Source organism: Aplidium turbinatum, chromosome 8 (genome assembly GCF_918807975.1).
Source record: "Aplidium turbinatum chromosome 8, kaAplTurb1.1, whole genome shotgun sequence".
Taxonomy (NCBI): Eukaryota; Metazoa; Chordata; class Ascidiacea; order Aplousobranchia; family Polyclinidae; genus Aplidium; species Aplidium turbinatum.
The window spans coordinates 23,211,487-23,236,117 of NC_137479.1; the positions used below are offsets into that span (position 1 = coordinate 23,211,487).

Genomic DNA, 24,631 nt, shown 5'->3' on the forward strand with positions numbered 1-24,631 from the left:
ACGCAGCTTCTGATTGCAAAGCATGAACCAAAAGTTGTTACGGTATGTTAAAGTAGCTACCGTTATCACGTGTGAAATGTATCTGTTTATTATTGTGTCGTTTTGTCCTCCATTTCTTCTATTCCGAAGATGGAAAGTGGCAGAGTGTGGTATTTACGTCTTGCCAACATCGTGATTGGCCTGCTTTATTTAAAGTGTGCGACGCCTCTGGCACTGCAAGCAACCTTTCCTTTCAACTGCTTTGCCAGAGCGTCTCAGTCATGTTTGAAACTAAGTAAGAAGTCTGTACCGGTATTGTGGTGGCCTGGAAAAATAAATTTCTTTGCGCAGCAGTCAGCACCAATCGATTGCGTTGGGTTTGCTTTTTTGACGAGTTTGTGTTTGAAATCGACAAGACGATCAACTAATTCGGCAACGGACAAGACTCGACGCAAACGTTTTATCAAAAACACTGATCAAGTGATTACAAGAAAAGTAGAAATCGTACAGAGGTTGTCAACTGATGAAGTTCATTTCAGTGATATTTTCCGCAGGGATATTCAGAAATATAGCCTATTAATGATGAATTGCGTAGAGAACACGTAACAAAAACTTTTGAGAAACACGCTATCGTTGATTATATTAGGCTATTTCAGAACTAACGGTTTTCAGATTAAAAACATTTTCAGGACTGTAAATAACGAAATACAATGGATAGTAAACAGTGCTTTCACATGGACACCATTCCAATGCAAAGATGAAACATTTGATCAGTGGTGTGGGGGGAATCATAGCCATCATAGCTCACAGGCAGCAAATCGGTCTACAGACGTTAAATCAATGTAAAAACCGACCGATTTCCTCTCTGCAAGTTAGGTGGAAGTTAGTCACCGGTCGTACCAGATACGGTGTTACGAGATGAAATGGAGAACAAATACAGTTTGCGATACATATACAAAATTAATACAAAAGCACCGTCAATTGCTGATTTAATCGAATAGGTAGAGAAAGTAGCAAAATTCACTGTCGCCGTGTCAAAGAAAATTTCACGATTCCTCCGAAGTGATTGACAACAAGAGATTATTAAATAAAGTATAAAAATACGCATTTGGAAAAATAGGCAATTGCGGCTTTGAGAAGTATGAACTGATCTCATTAAAAATGTCTCGCGCCAAGGTAAGTGTCATACATGTGCGCGGGGATAAAACACTGATTTCTTTTTCGTCAAATTCAATTGCTTCTTAAAGTGACCGCATGACTGACCAACGATCGAATAGTTCGTTTTTCCTCTTGGAAAGTCGGCTGCAAAATCGGACACGAGGAAACGCGTTTCGCGGCAAAAGAGATTTACTGAAAAACTTGCAAGTAATGTTTCGCTTTTCCAGAGAAAAATTCTTGCTTGCTTTATCTTATATAAAAATATTTTTGATGTTAAATATTGGTGACTTCAAACGGAACAAACATTGATAAAAGTGAGGGAGGCGTTCTCTGGTGCTCTTTCTATAAGTTATAAGGAACAGATACTTCTATTTTTTCAAAGCCGCCGTCGTTTTGAGGTGAGTGCATCAGCTTATAATAAGCTCGTCTGTGTCTATCAGCCGCTTCGGAACTGCTGCTATCCGCACTGCTGACGTCATCAGCGGCGCTTTTTGGATGAAGAGAGTGGCCAGGAGGAGTGGACAATTTATAAAACTGTTGAGGCGTCATAGTAGAGTGGCGCTTTGGTGCATAGTCGAAAGTAGTGGGCTGCTCAGTAAAGACGCTATGCCGGTAGTTGTTAGTCCGTTTTTGAGGCGACCTCTGATCCAGAGTTCCCCTTCTTACAACAGCAGTTTGAGGAGAGGTCCCTTGTAGAACGTAAACTGCCTGTGGTGGAGGCTCCGGACTCTGTTCCCGGCGATGGTAGTGAACAGCGGGTGAGTTCTCAGGTGAACGAACCATCGATGATATGGGAGGTTTAGCCACAACCTTGCTACTGGAGTCCTTGCGAGAAGTGGGAGGCTTTTGTTGATGATAAAAGTCACGATTGTTGATTTTCGGTCCTCGTTCTGGATTCCCGCCCGGCGTGGCACTCTCGCCATTGCTGCTTTCTCGTGCTGGTTGTCTGCAAAATACGATCGAATATTGAGAGTAAAGAATTGGCGGTCTCTCACCTCCGCCAAATCCTCAAGGAAATGAGGAAAAAGTTCCAATATGTCCAACACACACACACACAATAACTTAAACAAAAAGAATAAAAGCAAAAGCTCAAACACTAAAACAAAAGTCGCTTTACGGATAGTCATTGACATAGATATAAAACTGAGCTATTTGTTTCAACCGTTGCTGGAAATCGTAAAACTTGTGCCACGAGTTTCCCATATCGGGCAGTCAAAATATGAGTGGCAACTGGGATTTCAGCACACATTTCTCTGCTTACGCGTGGCTTAGTGTAAATTTCTGAGGTAACATTCAAACCAAACGTTTAGCGCCCACTAAAGACACATGGAAATTGTCGATCGTTGAACTATTAACAGCTCTTCCAATAATGTAAGGTTAACATTTGATGTCGCTTGCTAGGCATACTTCGTTAGCTTAGCGCATACAGCAGATACGATGAAATGAGCCTTTACAAGCGAACAAATATCGGTAGCAACACGTTAGCTATCAGCCATTGGTATTAGCAGAAGTGAAAGTCAAATCATTCGGATGAATACACACAGATCACGTGGTAAGGAAGTGGTTTCAAGATTCAAACAAGTGATGTAATGGAAGGAAAACCAAACGTGCTTTCAAGGAAGATTTGTTTTTGAAGATGAATAGATAGCTCAACGACAAATCTATGCAAAAATCACAGAGTATGCAAGTTATGGTTTTGTCAAACTAGGGTTCTTCGCGATTTTTTTCGTCCTCATAACGATAAAAAAATCACAATGAACCAGTTGTGCAAGTGGCTTCCTCTTCAACTTGCACTGTTAAAAATATGCAACGCAGTGCAAATGTGGTTGCCAGTGGCAGCGTGTACCACGTGACGTGACGCAGTTACCTGAACGGGCTTACGAGACCAGTGCATCCTAGAAAATAATCGCATCTGAAATAAGGTTTGCAACAAAGCTGATACAAATCGATGGAAAGGACTAAAAAGAAACTACAGCTCATTGCCCATAAGCTTGCCGATCAATTTTAACAGCAACACTCGATGGTCGGCTTGTAACTGGGCAATGCACAATTGCACATGCATCATAGATTAATTCTGGTATTGAACAGCTGCATGGATTCTGACAGGGATATCTATAACTACGGGATTGGAAACTCTATTCAGTGCTATACATCAGTAGGGTCATCACATTACTACGACTATAAAAAGATTAACAAAATACAATACCCACTAAAAAATATACACAATTCGATTTTACAATAATAATACAAAATGTACACTCACATTAAAACTTAATTAATGTATAAAAGATTAAAAGTACATTTACGCTGCTAGAAAAAAAAAACGATGAATCCAAAAAATGAATGAATGCAATGAGTCCAAAAACCGCCTACTGTTGTTCTTTGGCATTTTGCGTACTGCAAATCGGATCAGAAGTAAATGAGGACTGTTCATCAATCAGTGAAATGTGCTGTTGCATCATCAACTTGTTCACAGAGACCAATCCAGTACGAAACCAATACGTTTACAATGTTATCAGAACTAAAACCAATAGTCATTTTGGAAATTTCTTAAGCAGCAAACAAAATACTACATGACTGCACTAATGGAATACAAACAAATAAACAAACCAGGCAAGCGCAGTCCTTACAATTTACAGGTGAATTGATTGTTACACTTTTGGTTGTTCGTTTAGCCTACCACTTGCCGCCCTTTGAGGTCAATTTATGTGAATATTTATCACAGCAACGCACAAAGAAAAGTGACCCTACTGGTGTATAAAATGGTTTTCAGTTCCACAGAGTTTCCAATCCCGTAGTTATAGATATCCCTGGATTCTGATTAGTCCGTGACCGATTGAGAAATTTCAAAACTAAACAAGTTTCAAAGTTGACTTTTGCGGCTGTTGTCCGTCAACTATAGGGTGGGTATGTTACCACAAGTCAAGATTGAAAAACATAAACTTACTAATCAACCTACAGTCAATTATTTCCTTTTTTCTCCAGTCAGTGATTGAATGATTGCTAGAGAATCATTACTATGGCATATATAACGCAAGCAGATATCAGAAAAAAGCCACAAAAAAACAATAATCACAGAGAAATAAACTAGGCTATGGCAAGTTTCTTAAACAGATCTATAAAATGTACGGTAACAGAGCACATAGATGATACGTAGATACAACCTACCTAATAGATTTAAGCTTACGTCATATATCAAAAACAACTACGAAACATTTGGGGCAATGAAGCGTTTCCTGAAATGTGAACTTTCATATCTATACAACTGATTGATTCATATAATCTGTATTATCGGAGCATAGTGGAAAAATTAGCCCTTAGGCTTATTGTTATTTGAACAAATGCTGGCAAAATGCCACAGGTATAAACGCCCTAAAGAAAACCCTATCCCATAAGTACGGAATTTTATATCAATAGTTTTGCTTGTTAAAAACTGTTGACCTTTTTCTTATTGCCTTGGTTTCGTATTATCTGAATTTTTCTTATAAGTAAACACAAAATAAATGCGACTTTTCTCCATCTACAACTGTGATTTCTTTCACAGTGGCGTTTTTCTAGCTTCAGGTTTTATTTTCAGCTCATTGGTTTAGCTCCTAAAGGTAAATGTAAAATTGAACTGATTTCCTTAGCAGAAAAATGAATGAAATGAAATATCATCACTGGGATGCTATCCATTACCAGGCAGTAAGAAATTGTTTTTCATTTTACTGTATATCGTTGCAACGCTAAAGTTCTGACGACCTTGGCGTCTGAAGCAAATTGGGAAATAACGAAAATAGGCAACCTGTGATATCTGGGGGAGTATAAGAAGCGAAAGGTGGCTGCTGTCATGGCTCGACCTTTCTGATCGTTGATGTCGTGCAACAGCAAGGAGATGGCTGGTAGCAAAACCATTGTGTCAGTTAGTTATTTTTACATGCTGTTGAAATCTCTTCTACTCTTACATCGATTTGACGAAGAAAAACGTCAATCAGACGAAAAAATAGAAAGATTTCCAAAGACTCATGCTGAAAATGTGTGAGACTGTTAGGTTAGGGCTTAGATGGGAGATTTCTATTCGTGCATCTTCAAACATACCTTGGACGGATTTCCCCGAAGACGTGGCATAAAATTTCTGGAAGTAATAGTTATTCATCCGCGTCTCATACCGGCTCTACTTACAAATGACACCAATCATGCGTTGCCACCGTTTCCAAGTGATAGCATGTGATTTACATCACAAATGATGTACGTCAGATGCACACACGGCAGAGATACTTGACATTTGTCAAGTTTGTTGAAAAAATAAGATTAGACAGAGAATATGTTGCATTACTTTTGCAAACATTCAACGTCTGTCAGAGTTCTTAACAAATAACAAAGCAGCAGAAAATGCATTCAAATCTTGTGATTTAAAAGATCAAGAAAAATTCTAATTTGGTAGCAAAAACGTTAATAGACGTTGAATTACAGCAAAATATGCAAGATATCGACTCGAAGCGGTGCAGGAATAACAAACACCCAACTTTACACCTCAGTCAACGTGTGGTGTGGTCCGCACGTATCTTCAAACCTGGGTTATCTGGTTAGTCGTCCTTCTACTTACAAAGTTGTTTCAGGCGCACTGCTCTCCAGTGCGTCTATGTCCAACAAACTATCAACAAAATGATGTGGAAAGGGTTTACATTCTAGATTATAAACGATGACGACTAATGAAAAGTTTAAAATGATTGTTTCAATGAATACGAGCAATAATGTAAAGTAATGATGACGTCTATCAGTGCAATTATGTGTGTTCTAGAAACCAAATTCATGAATGGTCAAGTGTGAAAAATCAATCTGAAAAAATGTCGAAAAATCAACTATCGAAACGCCAGTCGAACATAAACATTATCAGCCATACCTTGGAAGCGAACTGTATGCGTTGACAGATTCTTTGTGTTTTGAAAGTTCCGCTTTCGTTCGTCTCCGGCTCCTAGAAGGGACAGGTGGTGGGGGGCTGCGTCTGTTTCTGTCCGGAAAAGCGGCAGACGAGTTTTCACCTCGAGGTGAACTGACGTACTTGCCTTCCCCGCCTGGAGAAGTGACATTGTTTCTCCCTAGTGACGCTGCTGACCGATCAGTGACGTCAGGTGACTGTTCACGTTCCGAGCGATGAATGTATGGGTCTATAGAGCGCTTCCCAGTGGCCGTTTGTGAAGATCGTGTCTGAAAACAAACGCTTTGTCATTTAAAACAAACTGTTGGCTGTCATTTCGACAAAACACCACTAACATCCATCCAGCCAATCAAAAATAAACCATGATTGAATCTGTTGATTTCCAGTTAAAAAACCTGAGATAATCTAATCGCTACTGCTTAGCAAAACCTTCAGATTCCTAGATAACATAGCTCCATGACATGATGTGTGTTCTTGATGATGCAGTCTGTCTACTGATGATGTAATGTTCGCTTTAGCGTCAAGTCGGTAAAAAAAAACCTGCCATGCCGCAACTGTTAACGCAAATGTACAAGTTTTATAAACACAAAAAGTCAGTAAATGTTAAATTTTTCTTGTTTTCCAAACAACATCAAGTAAACTTTATGCAAAAACGTCTTAATGCAATTAGAATGTGATACAACTGATGAGAGAATGTTTTGAAATATGAACCTTGTTGTTGGAATTGCTTTCCATCCATTGCAACGACGTCGCAGGTACGCTGGGGGGTCTTGTGCGTTCAGAAGTGAAGGACCTGGAAAACATCAAATTTTTCTGCTCATTGAAAGAAAAATCTATGATTGAATCATCAATATAGAATTTGAGTGAGTGACAAACACTTGAAATTCGTTGAAACCTTTCATTCAAATGCGGTAAAGTGTGAAGATCACCATTCACCATTACGTAATGAAGTAGGCTAAGAATCGAATCAATGGCTTCTCACCAGGTCTGGTTCTTCCCGAGCTTATCTTTATTGTGCTCCACGGCTTGCTTGATGCGTAGCTCGCGCGCCTTCGCCTCGATCCTATAATATTAAACTAGTATTAATAAAAATTAACTCCCGACTCGACGCGGATGGGTGATTTGCAACTGCGCCGGGACATGGTCAGAGATCAATGCGACTATTGCAAAGCGCAAGCATTTCGCTTAAAGGAGGAATAATAACAAAAACATCCCAAAGTCAGTCCATCAACGGTTCAGAATTAAACTTTGGTGTTAGCAATCAATCAGATCTAATGTGAGTACGTTCAGCTGTTGGATTGTTGCTCGATTTTTACTTTGAGCATCGTATATAGACAAAGTAAATAAACAAGCTAACAAAAGACCAATTTTGTGAGCGGGGTCTTGTTTGCTTTGAATTCAATACTGGGTGATGCAAACCGATACAATGAATTTTCTTAAGTTTTAAATATATTTTTTGAACACACAATATGTTAATACGTTAATACTTTAGATTTCAAATAATTTTGTACTAGGAAAAGTGGAAAACTGTTTTAATTTATCGAAATAGGAATTGTATTAAAACTTTTATCCATGCGTCTCACTATAATGTCATTAGTTGTGTTATTAAAAGTAACTTTATTACTAAAAGTGCTACACAACAAAACAAATAATGAAATTCCAAAAACTAGTTTTTATTCTGCATAAAATGACTTGCTTTGCAAACAACCAAATCTACCTCCAACAAAACTAATGAAAACAACTAAGAAAAACCTACTCCACCACCACACAACGTCAAAGCATAACACACCGGGACACAGACGGACAAAACATATAGTTCAATGAAAATCAACCCAACAACTAACATGTATCTATGCATGCTCGGGAAATGATTTGATAAATACAAACACTAATAAACAACTCGATTTTAGTTTGTAAATGAAAATTAATTGAGAAACTCCACAACATCACAGTACTTTAGCCTCCAAGCGTGTGCTTCATCCTTCCTAAACATGAACAATGTTTCGATTGGTTAAAGCTATCACGTGACAACAATCGTGAGATGATGCGTTAGGGTTGGAGACTTGGAGAGGGTAGATTTCATTCACGTGCGCGTTTCTTTACACACAAGGCGTTATCATGAACTGAGAGAGCGTAACGGGTGTTACATAAAAATGCAAGCAGAAATTATACAACAAACAATGAAGAAACGAGATAAAAATCATGCATCACTTTGAAGTTCATTCAACATAATTCGTTGTGGAGAAGCCAGACGATTAACTGCGTTCAAGAAGGTGGGCAAAACACAGTTAAAAAAAACTCAAGAGCTTAACAATAATTCTACAGCAACTCGGCCCAACCTTTCTTTCTCTTCCTGCATCTTTTGGAAGTCTTTCTCTCTTCTCGCTTCTAAATCTCGTTTGTGCAATTCATTTTCGCCTTCAGGTCGCTTGGGTTTTGGTTTCCTGTAAAAAAATGTTTTAATTTTGAAAAAAAGTAATTGTAAAGCACCAACTCTTGCCCAGACAGCAAATTAGTTGTTTTTTACATTGATTCAACGTTTGCAGACGTTGATACACGTTTTATTGATACACGAGAGGGGAGAATTATGAAGTTTGGATGACGTATTTTCAGCACAGAAACACAGGAGTTTAACCATGGACAAAAAGTTTTCACCGACGCTACAACTTCATACATTGCGCGACAAATCGACAACAAAATTATTTTCAGGAAATGGAAAAGATTACGTGTGATCAAAATAAAAACAAACATGCATAATTGCATATCGCATACAGCCGCACGTACTTGAATAAGCCAAAAAGTTTATTTCGTTTCTTTAGAGATCGTAAACTTCCGTCACTAGATGGCGCGGTCGAGCTATGGGTTGAGCCGCGGTTATCCTCTTCTCGTACTGTCAATAACACAATGACGTATTAAAGAATATTCAAACCGAAATATTGGTGTAATTCAACCAATAAAATATGTTGCATTCCAGACTACTTCTTGTGAGTATTCACAAAAACACTGGCATAATTTTTTATGCAAAACGAACTGCAGTGACAGTTGTTTGTTTTTTGTGGCTTAATTCAATAAATACATTATTCATATGCAATGACCGTGCGTTATTAGTGAGCAGAAGTGTAGTTTTTGCATCAAATTACCGTGTAGCAACGTTAAAGCGGTTTGCATAGTGACTGACAGTGATTGAGACTGAGCAAATGGAAAAACTACCGAGATTTTAAAAGTTAGAGACATGGGCGACTATTAGCGGCTCTAGCAAAGCAGCTCATATTTCAAAAATTCTACTCGGTAGCATGAAAATGATCAGCAAATGAACAAAAAAAGTATCATCTTTAATGTTGATACTAATGCATGCAAAATAAAAAACTTCATTAAATGGTAAACTTATAACCACACAAGAAACATTGGTCAAAAGCATCACTTGAGTACGAGCAGCAACCTCGTTAGCAAAAGTTGTCACTTCGGCATTGCTTCAACATCTGGTGACGTAATAGAAGCGATGTAAAAACAACTACTTCTGCCAGCTGGGTTTGGAGGCCGGTATAAAAAGTAAACATTTGTATGCTTAAACAAAAAAACATGCTTTTTTAGGTTTTAACTTTGATGAGCCATGACAAATGCAACATGCTTAAAAAGCAAACGTCACGTACCGACAGCAGTGTCGTCATCACCTTGGGCTGCCAACATCCAATGTATGAAGTGAAACAGAGAAAATGATGTTAGTGAAACGTGAAAATACATGAAAATAAAGCTTAGAATCCGCCCCAGTAAGACTTTGAATTAATCAACAGTCGTTTTCATCTCGGCCGTCTACAGTTACAACAGATTTGAGTTGTGGTGCTGTACACGCAAACGCGTCACCAAGCCGTGGATCAGATTCTATTCTTTAATTAACCGGTTGTGTGTATCAGTGATTTTCAAACTCCGCAATACAACGCGATGGTGCAAAACTTGCTTCATAGCAATCAACCCATGTGCAACGTGAGCGCAGGTCTGCATTAACTGCAACATTTGCTAATTCAGAAGAAAAAAAAACATAACTTCTTTGTGTCAAACGTGCAACCACAGTGTATAATTCATCGTAAGTTTCCCAATTTTCTCAACGCCGCCACACTTGTACAAGAGAGTTTGAAAACCACCAGCACAGGAACAGACACAATTTGAAGCGATAAAGTCAACGAGGTTCTGTGAACATCATTGCTTTGATGCGTTAAGAAAGCTTTCCTCACAGCGCTGTATGACTTGCAACCGAGTGAGGTGCGAAGATGATGCAATGACCAACTCAACTGCAGAGTTTGCAGTATACTGAACTTCGTGGTTGCAAAGTTATACTAATTTTGGTATCAAAGTAAAATACTTGGACAACTAGAATAACTTAGCATGAACATGCATGGCATGAAGATGAAAATTCTAATGCACCAAAGTCTTTTTTTTTTTAAGAAAAAATAGAGACAAAACTAAATCTAGACACCATGATCAGAAAGATTAACAAGAAAGCTTTAAATTTGGTTTAAGAAATGAAATCAAATTTAACTCAGCTGTTTAGAAGCTTGTCATGGTGGTAAAGTATCGGTTCAACTTACGTGTAGACATATGATTGAACGTGGCCAAGTCACGTGACAGGGGATAAGATTGGTCCAGGGCAGCCCTGAAACTGTCGTTCAGCACACGACCACGAACCCCTTGCTGCAGAAAAAACAACAACCGAACTGTAACATATGCTCCATGAACCAAAGGTAGGGGGTTCGATAGGGTGCATCATCTGCCCCTCATTTTTTTGTTTGGTTTTCTGCAGTGGATTAAAATGTTCCTTTTTATGATTGTTGAAGATGTGCAACTTTTCAGAAGAATCCATTAACATCTAGGGGTACCACAATTGGATTAAATTATGTAATTTTTTGTTATTTTGGGGTAATTCCATGGCTACTGGTACAGTTGTTGAACCATATGCCGGAGATTTTTCATGAAATTTCATATGTAGAATCTCCGTAAAATTCTAAGAAAAGTAATACCAATTTTATCAAAATCGGCCCACTACTTTTTGAGATATCGGCGATTGAAAATTGGCCCTCTTCGTGATCGCTCATGCGTAAAATTTAACTGCAAATTTTGTTTGACCTATTATGAAGGTGTTTCAAATGGTAACTTGAAAATTCCAATGCATATGAGTTATCCAAAGTAAGAAGATTCCGAAAAGATATATTGTTTGTTTGTTTTTATATCACTATAGGCCACCAAGTGGCTAGTTTCACACATGCCTATTTGTGATCAGTCATGCATGACGAAACTTTGATCGCCTACAGCAAATAACACTCTGCTTGGATTTTTCTGCAACTTGGCTTAAATGAAAGGTAATTCTCTTGGCTTTCTAGCTTCCAAAGATGAAGTGGGATATTTAAGTAAAAATGAGGTAGTTTGCTGTAGTAAGTGTACCATGTATTTTTTAAAGTGAAGGAAGGATAGGTAGCATAGTTTAAACAACTGACTGAGGGGAGACGGTAAAACCAATTCCATGACCGGTTACAACGTCTTATACAACGGTTACAATGTTAATTGGAATTCTCATGAATTAGACAAACACAAACTGAATGGGTTCAGGAAGCTTCTCCCAAAACGCACCATTTTGGCTTTAATGTGCAAGATTTTGACAAACCAATCTTCATATCTGGTTGTCTTTTTTTAAACTCCTGATGCAACTCATTTAGTGTCACCAAAATCTCAACCACGTCAACAAAGAGCTTTCCCTCAAGAGATTATTGATTCTGTGTTGAAGTTCCATGAAGATGATGAATTTAGTAGGTTACTGCTAGGTCAAAAGGATAAAGTGTCTGTGGGCAAAAATGCTATCATGACATGACATGGATGATAGTTGATAGAGCAGAAATTGTTACGATGATCACGAGGGTTTCAGATTGCATAGAAAGCTTGATTGAGAAGCTGGTCTAACTTCTTCCACATAGTTATATGTCCAAAGCACAATCAAAATATTACAATCCAGAAAAGAAAATTTGCAAGAAGGTGAAGTTTTGATTGCAATAAACTTTTCATAGAATTATTCCTTTCATGTGCAAAATGAAATTCAGGGCTTTCACTGGACACACGCCCAAGCAACTAAGCATCTAGTGCTTTGCTATTACAAAAACACCGACTCCGACATGGTTGAACACTTATCCCTTTGCTTTCTATCAGACATAATGGTTCATGACGTACAAATGGTGTACTACCTTCAAATTGCAAAGTTTAAACGTCTTGTCAAATTTATCTTGTCGTGCTATGGCTGATACTGGTTTTTAGCACCGTGCCAAACTGCCAAGTCAATGCACCAACAAACGACTTGCGCTTTATTGAAGTCCTACACCAATACAAAGAAGAAGACAAGCTAGTAGCAGAAGTAGCGCTCAAGCATTTCATGCTACACACATGGTACTTGTCTGGGGAACTTGCTTCCTTTGCCCTTTTCAGCATCAAGACACTGCCAGCTGAGAAAGCAGCAATACTAGCAAGAGCAATACTAAAGAAAATGAAAAGTTTCAGACAGCCATTAAAAAGATTTGGAGAAGGTTTTGGAAAGCCAGGGTTGATTCCAGTGTTGCCAGCAACCAAGTTGGCTGATCTAATCAATGAAGATTCCTGGTTCCTTTTTGCAGCACTAAAGCTTGGCCATTGTACAAGTTTCATGGACGAAGATGTTCTTCAGTGAGACAGATGTCCTTCAGATGGAGCTTGCTGCACAGTTGTAAGGCAGCTAAGAGTAATGAATGATGCAGCTGAACGGGGTGTCAAGCTTGGATGCGACTATCTTTCATCGGCAAAGTCTGAACAGAGATTTCAAACTGTTCTGCAGACTGTTGAAGGCAACTATCAGCAGTGCCGAATTTACGGAAGAAGGAAATAAACAACAATGTTCAATGGATACTGCATATTTAGTTGAACAGGAAACTGTGCCTTTTCAAACTGTGTTAATTTAATTCGGAAAATACAGAATTTTGCAAATTCGGCAAAACAATGTGCATTTATTGGTGTTTTGTGACCAAAACAGTGAATGTTAAAGTTTAGATAAAGTTCAGCGAATATTTTTTTTGCAATAAAATGATCAAAAGGTGTGCAGTTTAGAGAGAAAAACCCTAAGAGTGATTTAACGCTTTTGGACTAACGGTACATATATGTGTACCACAGACATGCCATCTGAAACTAGGGTTTTCGCATTTTTCGCTCGACGTCTATATATCAAAAATTCATTCGCGATGTGGTACCCCTAGATCCAAATCATTTCGCATAAAACTTCACAGGTTTGTTTACTTTGACAAAAGGAACACTTCTGACAACTGCAGAACAAAATTTGAACGAAAAAGGGCAGATGATGCACCCTACCGGTTCGAGTCTAGCTATGATGATTTTTTTTTTTTCAATTGGTGAAAAGCCTATGTACTGTAGTCATCATAGTTCCGACAAGTCGGTTGCATAGATTTGTTTTCAGGAAAACCGCCTGTAGGTTATATCTCAGTGCTTGCCTTTGTAAAAAAGAACACGATCGCCAGTAGGGTGGCTCATGCTATATTACATTGCGGAATGGCCCGTTTCGGCGAGTCCGATTCGGCGAGTCCGATTCGACTAGTCCGATTCGGCGAGTTCCCTATTCGGCGAGAGCCTTTTTCGGCGAGTGCCCTATTCGGCGAGTTTTTGAAATTTTTAAAAGGAAATTATCGGGTACCGTAGCCTAATTACAATTGCTGTTTTTACATCGTTTTAACGTCGCTAAACGTTGAAATCGTGCAGAAAGGAATAAAAATAAAATGTTTGAACTACCGTATTATTAATTAAAATTCGTCATGTCAGTTTAGTTGTTTTTATTTCTGACCATCATATGAAAAACAATACACGTCAACATAGCAGAGGTAGAAGCGACAAAACGCGAACGTTAAAACGTGCTTGAATTCGTCATGTCAGTTCAGTTGTTTTTCTTCCTGATCATGATATCAAAAACAATACGTCAACATAGCAAAGATGTAGAAAAAGGTAGAAGCGACAAAACGCAAACGTTAAAACGTGCTTGTGACCGAAGTAAGTTATTCAGTTGAAAGAAATTTGGCAAGGTCGCAATTGTTTTTGATATGATGGTCAGAAATAAAAACAACTGAACTGACATGACGAATTTTAATTTAATAATACGGTAGTTCAAACATTTTATTTTTATTCCTTTCTGCACGATTTCAACGTTTAGCGAGGTTAAAACGATGTAAAAACGGCAATTGTAATTAGGCTACGGTACCCGATAATTTCCTTTTAAAAATTTCAAAAACTCGCCGAATAGGGCACTCGCCGAAAAAGGCTCTCGCCGAATAGGGAATTCGCCGAATAGGGAACTCGCCGAATCGGACTAGTCGAATCGGACTCGCCGAATCGGACTCGCCGAATAGTAGCAGACCCATTACATTGACCACTACGCAACGCTAAGCCACACTAAAATGACGTGAAAAAAAAGCAGCACAAGTTTGCAATGAGCGTATACTATCTCCGAAGAACGGTACAAAACAAAGCAAAAATTAATGACGCACAACACCAGACGTACAGAACGTTGGACCACATTATGTTGCAGCTTTTAAACAGCCAGAAATTAAGATAGGTTCGATCGTCAACGCAACATCACATGAGTTATATATAATATTGAGCCTAATGGCAAGATTAAAAGGTGATTAGCATCTTTCAAAGGCGTCATTCGTAATAATTTCAAAATGACATGTCAGTTGAAAACTCCACTTTGCCGTAATCACTTCAACTTTAAACTATAGATATGGCAACATTCTGAGAAATTCTTTTTCAACTCGATAACCCGTCGTTTCAGCTTACCTTGCGCATTGGTGATTCATTCTTCACAGTGAGGTACGAGAGGGCGGTTTGCAGACTTTCCAAAGAACTTGACTTGGCAATGCCAAGGCTAGGACCGACGTCTGTGGAGCTGGTGCTGCCTGTGATGAAGCCAAATAACACCAATCCCAAATATCCGACGACGCAATGCAATTTCAATGTCACTTTGTGTTATCAGCAACGTGCGTTGCAAACTATATTTGCAATAGCGAACTTAAACTATTCTGCACACAGCCTAGTTAGGTACGGTACCTGTTCTAAGAGGCTGCTTCCGCAGAGTGTTCTCAGGGATCACATTGTTCGCTGCAGCCGTGGCTATCAAGGATTCCGTGGAGGCCGACTTCTGTAAGTTGGTCTGGGGAATTCGCCACTCGTCTAGATGAAACAATTCCACTTACTCAATAAAATCTCTTGAAAGTGCTGTTTGATGGTTATACAAGCAACGCGGTTAAACACCATTTAAGCAAAACATATAAAACAGCCGAATATCCCCAGCAAACAATAGCTGATCAATGATTATAGACATCAGCAGTAGCGGCTCGTCCTAATAGGCTGCAGTCGTAAAATTGATGAATGTAAATGTAATGTAAAACATTTTGCAGCCTATTCAATAAAAATAGCCACGAGCCGCCACTGGACATCAGACGTTGATGCAATGTGAAATACTGTAATAAGCTTTTGTTTGCTGAAGAAAATAAAAATACAAAAGCTTCGTCAATGTTCAAACCATGCATAGATTAGTGAAGAATCAAAATCGTTTAAGAACAAACTTACAATTCGAAGAGTTATTTCGGTTTTTCTGAGCACTAAGTTTACTCGCAGAGCTCGAATCAAGCTTTTTCGTCGGCGTCGCGTCATTGCTACTACGTTTCTTTAATTTCTTTTGCTCTGATTAGTAAGAAACACGGCGGTAGCAAGATGGTGAAAATTAGAGACGTTAACGAAAAAAAGCAAGTGTGATCACACAAAACCACTGTTAGCTGTCCAATCTGTGCTTGACAAAGGACCGATTTCAACTCATGTGTGGCTTGGTGGCACACAGAAAACGTCTCGAAAATCCGATTCTTCACAAATTCAAATCTACCGCTCACAACCCAGCATGAGTGCGTGTGATTTTAGAAATAGCAGCCAAGGCGCCATTTTGAAAGCCTTGCCAGCCACTGGTTGGACGCCACAGGGTTAAACAATGTACGTGCTCGGCCAGATCAAAACATTTCTTGGCCCATGATAATAACGAGCATATGACTCTTGTTAATATTTCCTTCTACTTAACAATTGTCAAGAAATTAGCCTTAATGTCAGTAAGCAATAAAATCAACAAAATCTATCACTTGAGTCATCAAGCACTGGTTGAACGTTTTCTAAAGCGTTCACTAGGTCAGATGGCTTGTGATGATTGTGAAGGTTGATTTGGTCACTCTACAACAGCTATGATATTTCGGCAATTGTTCGTACTACATTATATATTATTATCATGGCCGATATTCACTGTTGTCCTGATTACTCACTACTCAGACAGCAAATCAGTTGTTTTTAACATTGATTCAACGTCTGCAGAATCAATGTTAAATACGACTGATTTGCTGTCTGGGTAATTCTCCTGCTTCACGCAACATAGAAAGATTACAAAATCGCTTGACATGATTGGACCTGGTATCGAACCCAGGCCCATGCCAGCAGAGACTGGGACGCTACCCATATAGCCATTGGTTGATTGCTTGCCATTCAGCATATAGTGATGCACGCCACATCAACCAAATCAACTGCGCAAGCTGCTAGCCACGTCACAAGCCGAGTGACATCACGTTAAAAGAATGTTACGTCATGCGTGATGTAAAGCAGGAATTTGCACACGAAATAACAAGTTTGAACTTATTACAACTATTCAACGTTACAAAGCAACGCTGGATTGATGTAATAATGACAGACACTCAAAGAAAATTCATCCGCCTAACCACCTGGAGATTTCAAAGGTTCTTTTCTTTCGCCGCTGAGTGCTTTCTTTAACTTAGGAGCTTCCCCAGCATAGCGCTGTACAACGTCACGTCGCTTCTCGGATATCGACTGCCTGATCGTGGATTCGCGGGAAAACGGCTCGTACGAGTCCGAGTTCGACCATTCCTCGTCGCTGATGACCACGTCTGAACGATAAGTATCTAGCTACCTAGTAAAGTTGCTAATTGAAAAAACTCATCGTTTCTGTGTGTTTGCACTTGGACACGCCTAATCCCAAGCTATAACAATAGTAGCAAGGTCTCCAGAGGTTTACAAATGTGAAAAGGGGAAGCTTTTGCTTCTTGTGACAAAGCTCACATTCAGCAACGAACATGTGCTAAAACTAGATTACATAGTTGCATGAATACAACGAGGTACGAAGCTACTGTATATGCTACAACTGTAAACGCAGAAATTAATTTGCGAATCAAGCGCCCTATTGAAAAAAAATGCAAGCAGTTACCTGGATTGATTGGAGAGTCGATGTGTTGAGTTTGAGCCGATTCAGAACTCGCGACGCTGGTCACAGAGATCTGACTTTCACCTCCTTGGTGATCGCTTTCGGATTTGTAGCCGGTTGGACCATCGCAAGCGAGTTCAGTAGCTGCAGACCGACAATGCGTTAATAGTTGCTGCAGTGGGCTATAACAACTCAACAACAACGTCGAGAACAAGACGTGTTCTTGGTGAATACCAAAAATACTAAACAAATTAATGTTAGAATTGAGAAAAGTTCAACTTCAGCGGATAGTTTCTCGAGATTTGGCAAACACGGTTTTGAAGCCTGTGACTCGCATTGGGGAGTTTCCCAATACCGAATTCTAAAAGAAACCAGGAAACTGTCCTTGTTTTGAGAAACACTGATCTACGTAAGCTATACAGTATACATACATATATATTAAACAACAATGCATTGTGATACACAAAGCAGCAGCAAACACAATCAGCTAAACTGTTGGACAACCTCTTGCTCAGGCACGCATTTCAGTCGACTTGTTGACAAAGATGATATTTTTGTAAATTTCATACTCTTGATCAGAGGTAGATGACAAAGAAAGCTTAAAAAACATGCTGGGGACATGCACAAACGTCAAATACCATGCCACCCAGATAGCAAAATCAGTCCATTTTGCATTGATTCAACGAATGAACACACTGAATCAACGTAAAAAAAGAACTAATTTAGTTAACTGGAAACAAACTTGAAAAAATCTTCATATTCGCTACAGATGGCACATCAGCGCAAATATCCTTACAATCAGAAAGCAAAGTATGTTTTGTTTACATTAATTCAACGTCTGCAGATTTTGCTATCTGAGAAGGCAGCCAAGACAGCAAAATCGGTTATTTTTACATTGATGTGAAAATGACCGATTTTGTTGTCTGGGCAGCCATGGTGAATGATCGATGAACAATGCACGTCATGGCCGTAACGTGACATCAATTGTCAATGAAAAAGTTTCACCCCTTGACGTGAATGACAAAATTCGTTGGACGGGATGTAAAACGTTAAAAATCGTGGATATCCCAGACAGCAAAACCTGTCATTTTACCTTTATTCAACGTTGAATCAATGTATAAATGACGGGTTTTGCTGTCAGATAGTCAGGGTGTATCATGAGTACCGGTAGCCTATAACTGCGGTGTGCAAGTCGTGGATCAAGAACATCTGAGTACAATTGGAGACTTATCAATCAGCTCAAAAGCAAACTTTTTACATTGATTCAACGTCTAAGGACGTTGAAATGAACAATTATACAAAATAAACGGATTTTACGGGTGAAGAGACCAGTTGCTACTTTTAAAACACACCTTAGGCTTTTATAAATACAAGCATTTTATAAAACAAAATGTTGAAACTTAACGCACACAAGTAAAAATCACCAATCTACTGCATGTGTAAAGAGTTCTACACTGTACAACAACCGAAGTAAAGGTCAGCAATAGCGCATGACACTTTTGTGTTGCAATTTCCCGACATTGTCATGTGATTGGCAGGAAGAGAAACTACTATCTAACGGCAACGAAGTAGGTTTTATAGAGGAACATCTACAGGAAAAAATACTGTGAATCGAATTGAAGTATATAACTGTTAAAAAGAACTTCGTCATCTCACATAAAACACACTTGCAGAAATAAAAAATAAACAAAAACATGCAATCCATAGAGCTTCCTGGCTAAAAGACAGGCAACATGCTGGGAAACGATGCCACCTATGAAGGCGAGGCGACATTTGTGCGAGAGCAAAACAAGAGTCATTCAGAAAATCATTTGCTCAGATGCAAAACGCGTCATTTCTGACGTTTAGTAACGCTTCATTCTGGTTGAACATCTTGTTAGTAACCAAGTCAATGCCAGGAAGACACGAGTAACGGAAAAACTAAAGAGTCCGCAGGGAGAGACAATGACATCAGCAACTGGCGAGTACCTGTGATTGTTTCAAAAGCACATCGGGTTTGAAGATCAGAAGGGCTTGGGTTCGGTTCCAATGCAGGTTTGGTTGGTACTTTTCCACTGCGTAGAGAAACGCTGCGCTTTGGTATACGGTTTGTTCTTGGTATTGTCCACGTTGAGTAAGGTTCAGTGGGAACTACAGAACGCGCAATACTCGGCGCTGGAGATGAAGCTCGAAGAAGATTTCCAAGAAAGGCGGATGCGGAGGAATTCAGGATTTTTTCGCGGACTTTGTTAACCGCGTCAGCTTCCAGTGTGTCCGTCTCGCCCGTTGACGAGTGAGAACGGACGTGAATTGGTTCGCCGCGTTGTTTTTTGTTCTTGTTCGTTCTCCCGAGCGTCGATGAGCCATGCAGTGATATGCTGGTGACATCGCTTATATCGTCTGGTCCGAACGAGGTCTCCAGCAGCAGCGGTGGAACGGAAGCTTGTCTTGGATGCACATAGAGCGGAACATCTTTGCAGAGGAAACAGAGATCAATCACAAAGACCAAATTTTGAGAGCTTCAATAAAAGCGGGTTACAGAACATGAACAAAAAACGTTTTTATCGTACAAAGGAGGAACTTTTCAAAGTTAGTTGCGCGATCAGCGGAAACTGTGAACATATCGTGATGTCAGGGGGAGCTTATAAATTCCCTAAGGGGAGCCTAAAGATATTTCAGCTTAAAAATCCTGGTATACAAAAATATAAAGGAGTGGTGTAAACTTCAAAAAATTCTTCCTTGATTAGGCACGGGCCAAAGAAGGGTCTCGGCTTAGAACAGGAATGGTCCACAAAGAATACAAATGCCAATATTTCGCTTTTCAAATTCGTGATCCCTTCTTATTCTTTACAACCCACGCAAGAATCACAATTCACAAACCGATTAAACTCAACATTGAATCAACGTCAACGTGTTTTCAAAATTTAAAAACCAATCTCAACTCATGAAGCAGCCAAAATCGAACTAAAGTGGTTTATCTGAACAACAATGCTTTATAGTTAATCAATCCGTATTACATCTATTGTTGCAATATAAATAGAATATAAATAAATAAATATAATAAGGTTCTTGGGATACCAAATATTTAAACAAAAAATCCAAAGCTATTAAACAAGAAAATGCTTTTTTCTTGACCAAGCAAAAATGAAATGTTAATATACAAACCACCATTCATCACACTTAAAACCTTATGAATAATTTACAAAATGGAGATTGAATGTTGAGAATCTAACACAACGTCAAGAGTGAAGCCTACTGTGTGAAAACACCGCGAGCATCGGCTTTCAGATGCACCAATGCTCGATTACCAACACGATGAGCGGTAGACGAATATAAAAGGACGACAACCGAAAACAAACGCAAATACAACTGAACTTTTAAAGTAAAATCACCAGAATCGAAACACACAGTAAGACAATGAGTAACTCTGGAAATCAAACAACCTGAGCTTTTAAGAGCTGCACAAGTGCACAGATACAAACTTCATCAGCGTGTGAACACCAAGGCTACCTGGTGTGATCGGCTGCGTCTGGTCTAGAATAGTGTCCGAGAAGTCACTGCTAGCTTCTGAGGAAATACGTGATCCATCATGGCCGCCCTTCCTTCGCGCGATCACCATCTGTCATAGCAACGTCATACTTTAAAAGCGGAACTTACATCCGAGTGATCAGTGTAACTGGTGGTGCTATTTAGCATTGTTTTACATAATTTGATAAGTTAACTAATATATATATAGTTGTCCACATATGCAAGCGTACCACTGCATTGCTCCTATTCCTACCACGACGATACATGACAGCAGTATGTGATAATTGTGATATTGCCGAGTTTGTTTTACATAATGTATATCCGCCTAACACTGACTTGAAGTTATCTCGGCCACTGTAACTTACAAAAGCTGAATTTATTCTCATGTCTGTGTCACCAACGGTAAAAAAAAACTAGCAGTGAGGCCGAACCAAACTGGCAACACGAGTCGAGCAACGTGATTGATTGAATCTTTATCTTCGGACTGGGAAAGCTTATATTGAGAGTTTAATCCTGGTAGCTTCGCATACTTGTAGAGGCTTTGAACCACTGACGTAGGCCCGGTCACCGAGTTTGACACGAGAGATGTTGCCAATTGTTGAAGTATTGTTGCCGGGAAATCATTCCATCCATTAGGTGTCGCTCAATGGAGAGCAATCCTTATGCCACCCATCAGCGGCAATATTTGAACTTTTTTTCATCATTCCAGGGGCCAAAAAGACCAAAGACCAAGGAACAGTATTAAGCCTAGCCAAGACTAGACATCCAGCAATGGACAGGTATTCATCCAACGTATTTAATGATACACTTGGTACAGACCAGGACCTTCAAATTAATAGACGCTGCAATATCAATGTTAATCGGTTACGAGGAATAATGAAAACCTACTTCAATCATTCCCCTCATGTTCCCCTCAGTTGACATAGAGGTCCTCAAGATGTCGATGGCTTCTCGGTTTGAAACTTTTCTCAGTGAATGGCCGTTCACTTCTATCAATTGGTCGTTGGGCTGAAGGCGGCCATCCTGCAAGTAGAAACAACATTCGATAACGTCAAATGTTTGTTCCATACTTTTGTTGGTCTGATGGACATGATAATTGGATACGGTGAAAATGTATGGTATATGTGCGGTTAAAATAGCAAGTTAATATTCGTAGTGATGTGCTAACCGTTATAGCAGACCTTAAAGTTTTTCACTGCTCGTGGAATACGTGGCCAGGTGTTAATTTCATGAAAGAAAAGGCAAAGTTACAAATAATTAATAAGCAAAAGTTAAAACCTTTACGTGACTAATTAAAGTCTGTCACCAGAAGTTAAATTTTATTCCTCCTGTCTCCGGACATCATGGACTCTCTATTGTTTGTGGTCCTTAGCCAGTGATACAAAGAAGGTATTCAATACAGAAGTTATACAAAATAGTGGCTATGGCGGTAGCTACCTGTGTGTTTGTGTAGTGTTTGTGTAGTGTTTGTGTAGTGTTTGTGTAGCTTTTTGTGTGTTTGTGTAGTGTTTGTGTAGCTTTTTGTGTGTTTGTGTAGCTTTTTGTGTGTTTGTGTAGTGTTTGTGTAGCTTTTTGTGTGTTTGTGTAGTGTTTGTGTAGCTTTTTGTGTGTTTGTGTAGTGTTTGTGTAGCTTTTCGTGTGTTTGTGTAGCTTTTTGTGTGTTTGTGTAGCTTTTTGTGTGTTTGTGTAGTGTTTGTGTAGCTTTTTGTGTGTTTGTGTAGCTTTTTGTGTGTTTGTGTAGCTTTTTGTGTGTTTGTGTAGCTTTTTGTGTGTTTGTGTACAAGTAAACGCACACAAAAAGCTAGAAGATGAAATCTCTCCTTTCGTTCCAGTTCAATAAACGACTGTACATTATACAAGCCTGCGCTACCTGCCAAGCCGCGCCGCCATGAAGAACATTCTTCACAAAAACGCCCATATCTTCTTTTGTCCGTTTGATCTGACTCCCTTTCAAACTGATGCCCAGTCCAGCTGATCCTGCAAGGATTACATCATGTGTTGGTGTGGGAAGCATGCTGAAGTGTACAATGCTTTTACGTGAAGTAAATGTTACAAGATTTTAAAGACAATATAAAACATTTTAAAACAAATATGCGCTATGTTTTTTATTTTCTATTTCAACTTTGTGTTTTTGACCCTTTCAATCACTGCACAATATCTATTATTGATAAACTTACTTTCTGCACAATTAAGTCACAGTTCAATGAAAAGAAATGTAACCTGTATCATTGAGTGGGATGTCGAAAAGAAAATATTCTTTCAGCTGATCATCAACAATCACTTTGTCCGTGTCAGGATCATCTTTCTGAAATGACATAGATTCAATGTTAAAATGTCAATTTCATCAGTGACCTGACGTTCGCGCAATGTGGAAGGTGGTTCCACAAATGCAGTTGCGCATTGTATCAGCAAACAAAATCCGTACATTTTTCGTTGATTCAATGTCTGTAAACGTTGAATCAATGTACAAAAAAGAATTTTGTTGACTCGGTAATTGGGTGGTAAGAACTTACCAGTTTCCTTGGCAAGGATTCTGACTGCCGACTGACTGTTATATCGACTTCTGATCCTATGACGACCCCACGCAGCAGCGCCACTACCTCCTCCTGAGTTTTTCTAAGTACGCTTTCGCCATTGACCTCCAGTAACCTTCCAACAAACGTATATTCGCGGTCACGAAATTGATAAAAATGAACTATTCATAAAAACAGATAAGTATTAACACTGTATAAAGAAACGGTAAAATTTGCCATAACGTATAATCAAGCGCAATTCTTTTTTCAGTGCGTAGTGTATTCTGTTTTAACCTCAGCAGGTTTGTGTCTGCACTGGACACAAAGACACGTGACTTATTATTTTGAGTAAATTCATATAATAGATAACCGTGATGCCTATCAGCGACACATGTATTGACACAAGCAAGATATTTCGTTGGCAGCACAAGCTAATTAGCCTGTGAAACAACTGCCTACCTGTCACCAGCTAACAGTCTACCATCCTTAATGGCGGCTCCCTTAGGAAGGACATATTTGATGTAGATAGGACCCGATTCCCCAACTGTGGTATCCCGAGAGGTGAGACTGAAGCCCAATCCGCTGATATCTGGAATAGACATTCGAGGGTTTAGTGTTTAAAATTTCAGATATCACATTATCTCAACAACAGCAGAAGTGGCAAAGTTATTTAAAACAGAAACTGTGACAAAGGTAATGATGATCGGATGGTCGTAATAGGCATAATTGAAGTTTTGAGTAATTAATTTGCTTCGAAACAAAAGTATGCTATTAATATTATGCTTCGAAACAAATACGATAAAAACATATTTGTGGGCGCCTCTTCTAATCGGCTGTCATTAAGCTAATTCAATTACGTTTTAAAGCACACAAACGCTTCCAAAGCCTTTGCCGTTGAAAAGAAACAACGCTACCAACAGAACCTGAGAATTTTACGACAATATGAAACAAGTGTTTTATCCGGAAACTTAAACTGAGCCTCAACGAACCTTTCTTCAGTCGAACTTTGATGCGGGAGCCTATCTGCTTTGTGTATCGGTTAACGTTGTCATACGATAGTTGGGCTACGGCAGGAAGCTTCGATCGGGAGGAAATCTACAAAAAGGATTCAAAAGTAATCCCAGCATAAGAAAAAGTGCACTTTTAACATAGTAATTGCTCATTACAGGTGTTTAGCTACAAACAAAATCAAAACATTTGATGCTGAGTATAATAGTAACTAAAACAAAACCCAGG

General features: G+C 39.1%; 1 protein-coding gene across 4 annotated transcripts in view; it reads right to left on the minus strand.

Moving 5' to 3' along the window:
- Positions 1 to 354: 354 nt before the first annotated feature.
- The window catches only part of LOC145775719 (partitioning defective 3 homolog), a 35,919-nt gene continuing 11,642 nt past the window's right edge, over positions 355 to 24,631 (minus strand). Inside the window, exons 11-32 of one of the 4 annotated variants that reach the window (XM_082587075.1) lie at positions 24,385 to 24,490; positions 23,855 to 23,984; positions 23,396 to 23,531; positions 23,103 to 23,187; positions 22,753 to 22,859; positions 21,771 to 21,905; positions 20,865 to 20,973; positions 17,379 to 17,519; positions 16,879 to 17,061; positions 15,695 to 15,808; positions 15,173 to 15,295; positions 14,903 to 15,021; positions 10,639 to 10,741; positions 9,706 to 9,732; positions 8,840 to 8,945; positions 8,395 to 8,499; positions 8,011 to 8,040; positions 7,038 to 7,118; positions 6,767 to 6,848; positions 6,020 to 6,324; positions 5,723 to 5,770; positions 355 to 2,083 (exon numbers count right to left, since the gene is read on the minus strand). In XM_082587075.1, the coding sequence (XP_082443201.1) occupies positions 1,480 to 2,083; positions 5,723 to 5,770; positions 6,020 to 6,324; positions 6,767 to 6,848; positions 7,038 to 7,118; positions 8,011 to 8,040; positions 8,395 to 8,499; positions 8,840 to 8,945; positions 9,706 to 9,732; positions 10,639 to 10,741; positions 14,903 to 15,021; positions 15,173 to 15,295; positions 15,695 to 15,808; positions 16,879 to 17,061; positions 17,379 to 17,519; positions 20,865 to 20,973; positions 21,771 to 21,905; positions 22,753 to 22,859; positions 23,103 to 23,187; positions 23,396 to 23,531; positions 23,855 to 23,984; positions 24,385 to 24,490 (2,979 nt within the window). In that variant the 3' untranslated portion in view covers positions 355 to 1,479. Of the gene's footprint in view, positions 2,084 to 5,214; positions 5,291 to 5,722; positions 5,771 to 6,019; positions 6,325 to 6,766; positions 6,849 to 7,037; positions 7,119 to 8,010; positions 8,041 to 8,394; positions 8,500 to 8,839; positions 8,946 to 9,705; positions 9,733 to 10,638; positions 10,742 to 14,902; positions 15,022 to 15,172; positions 15,296 to 15,694; positions 15,809 to 16,878; positions 17,062 to 17,378; positions 17,520 to 20,864; positions 20,974 to 21,770; positions 21,906 to 22,752; positions 22,860 to 23,102; positions 23,188 to 23,395; positions 23,532 to 23,854; positions 23,985 to 24,384; positions 24,491 to 24,631 lie in introns of all 4 variants that reach the window. The other 3 variants (XM_082587077.1, XR_014290172.1, XM_082587076.1) reach the window with 3 other exon arrangements.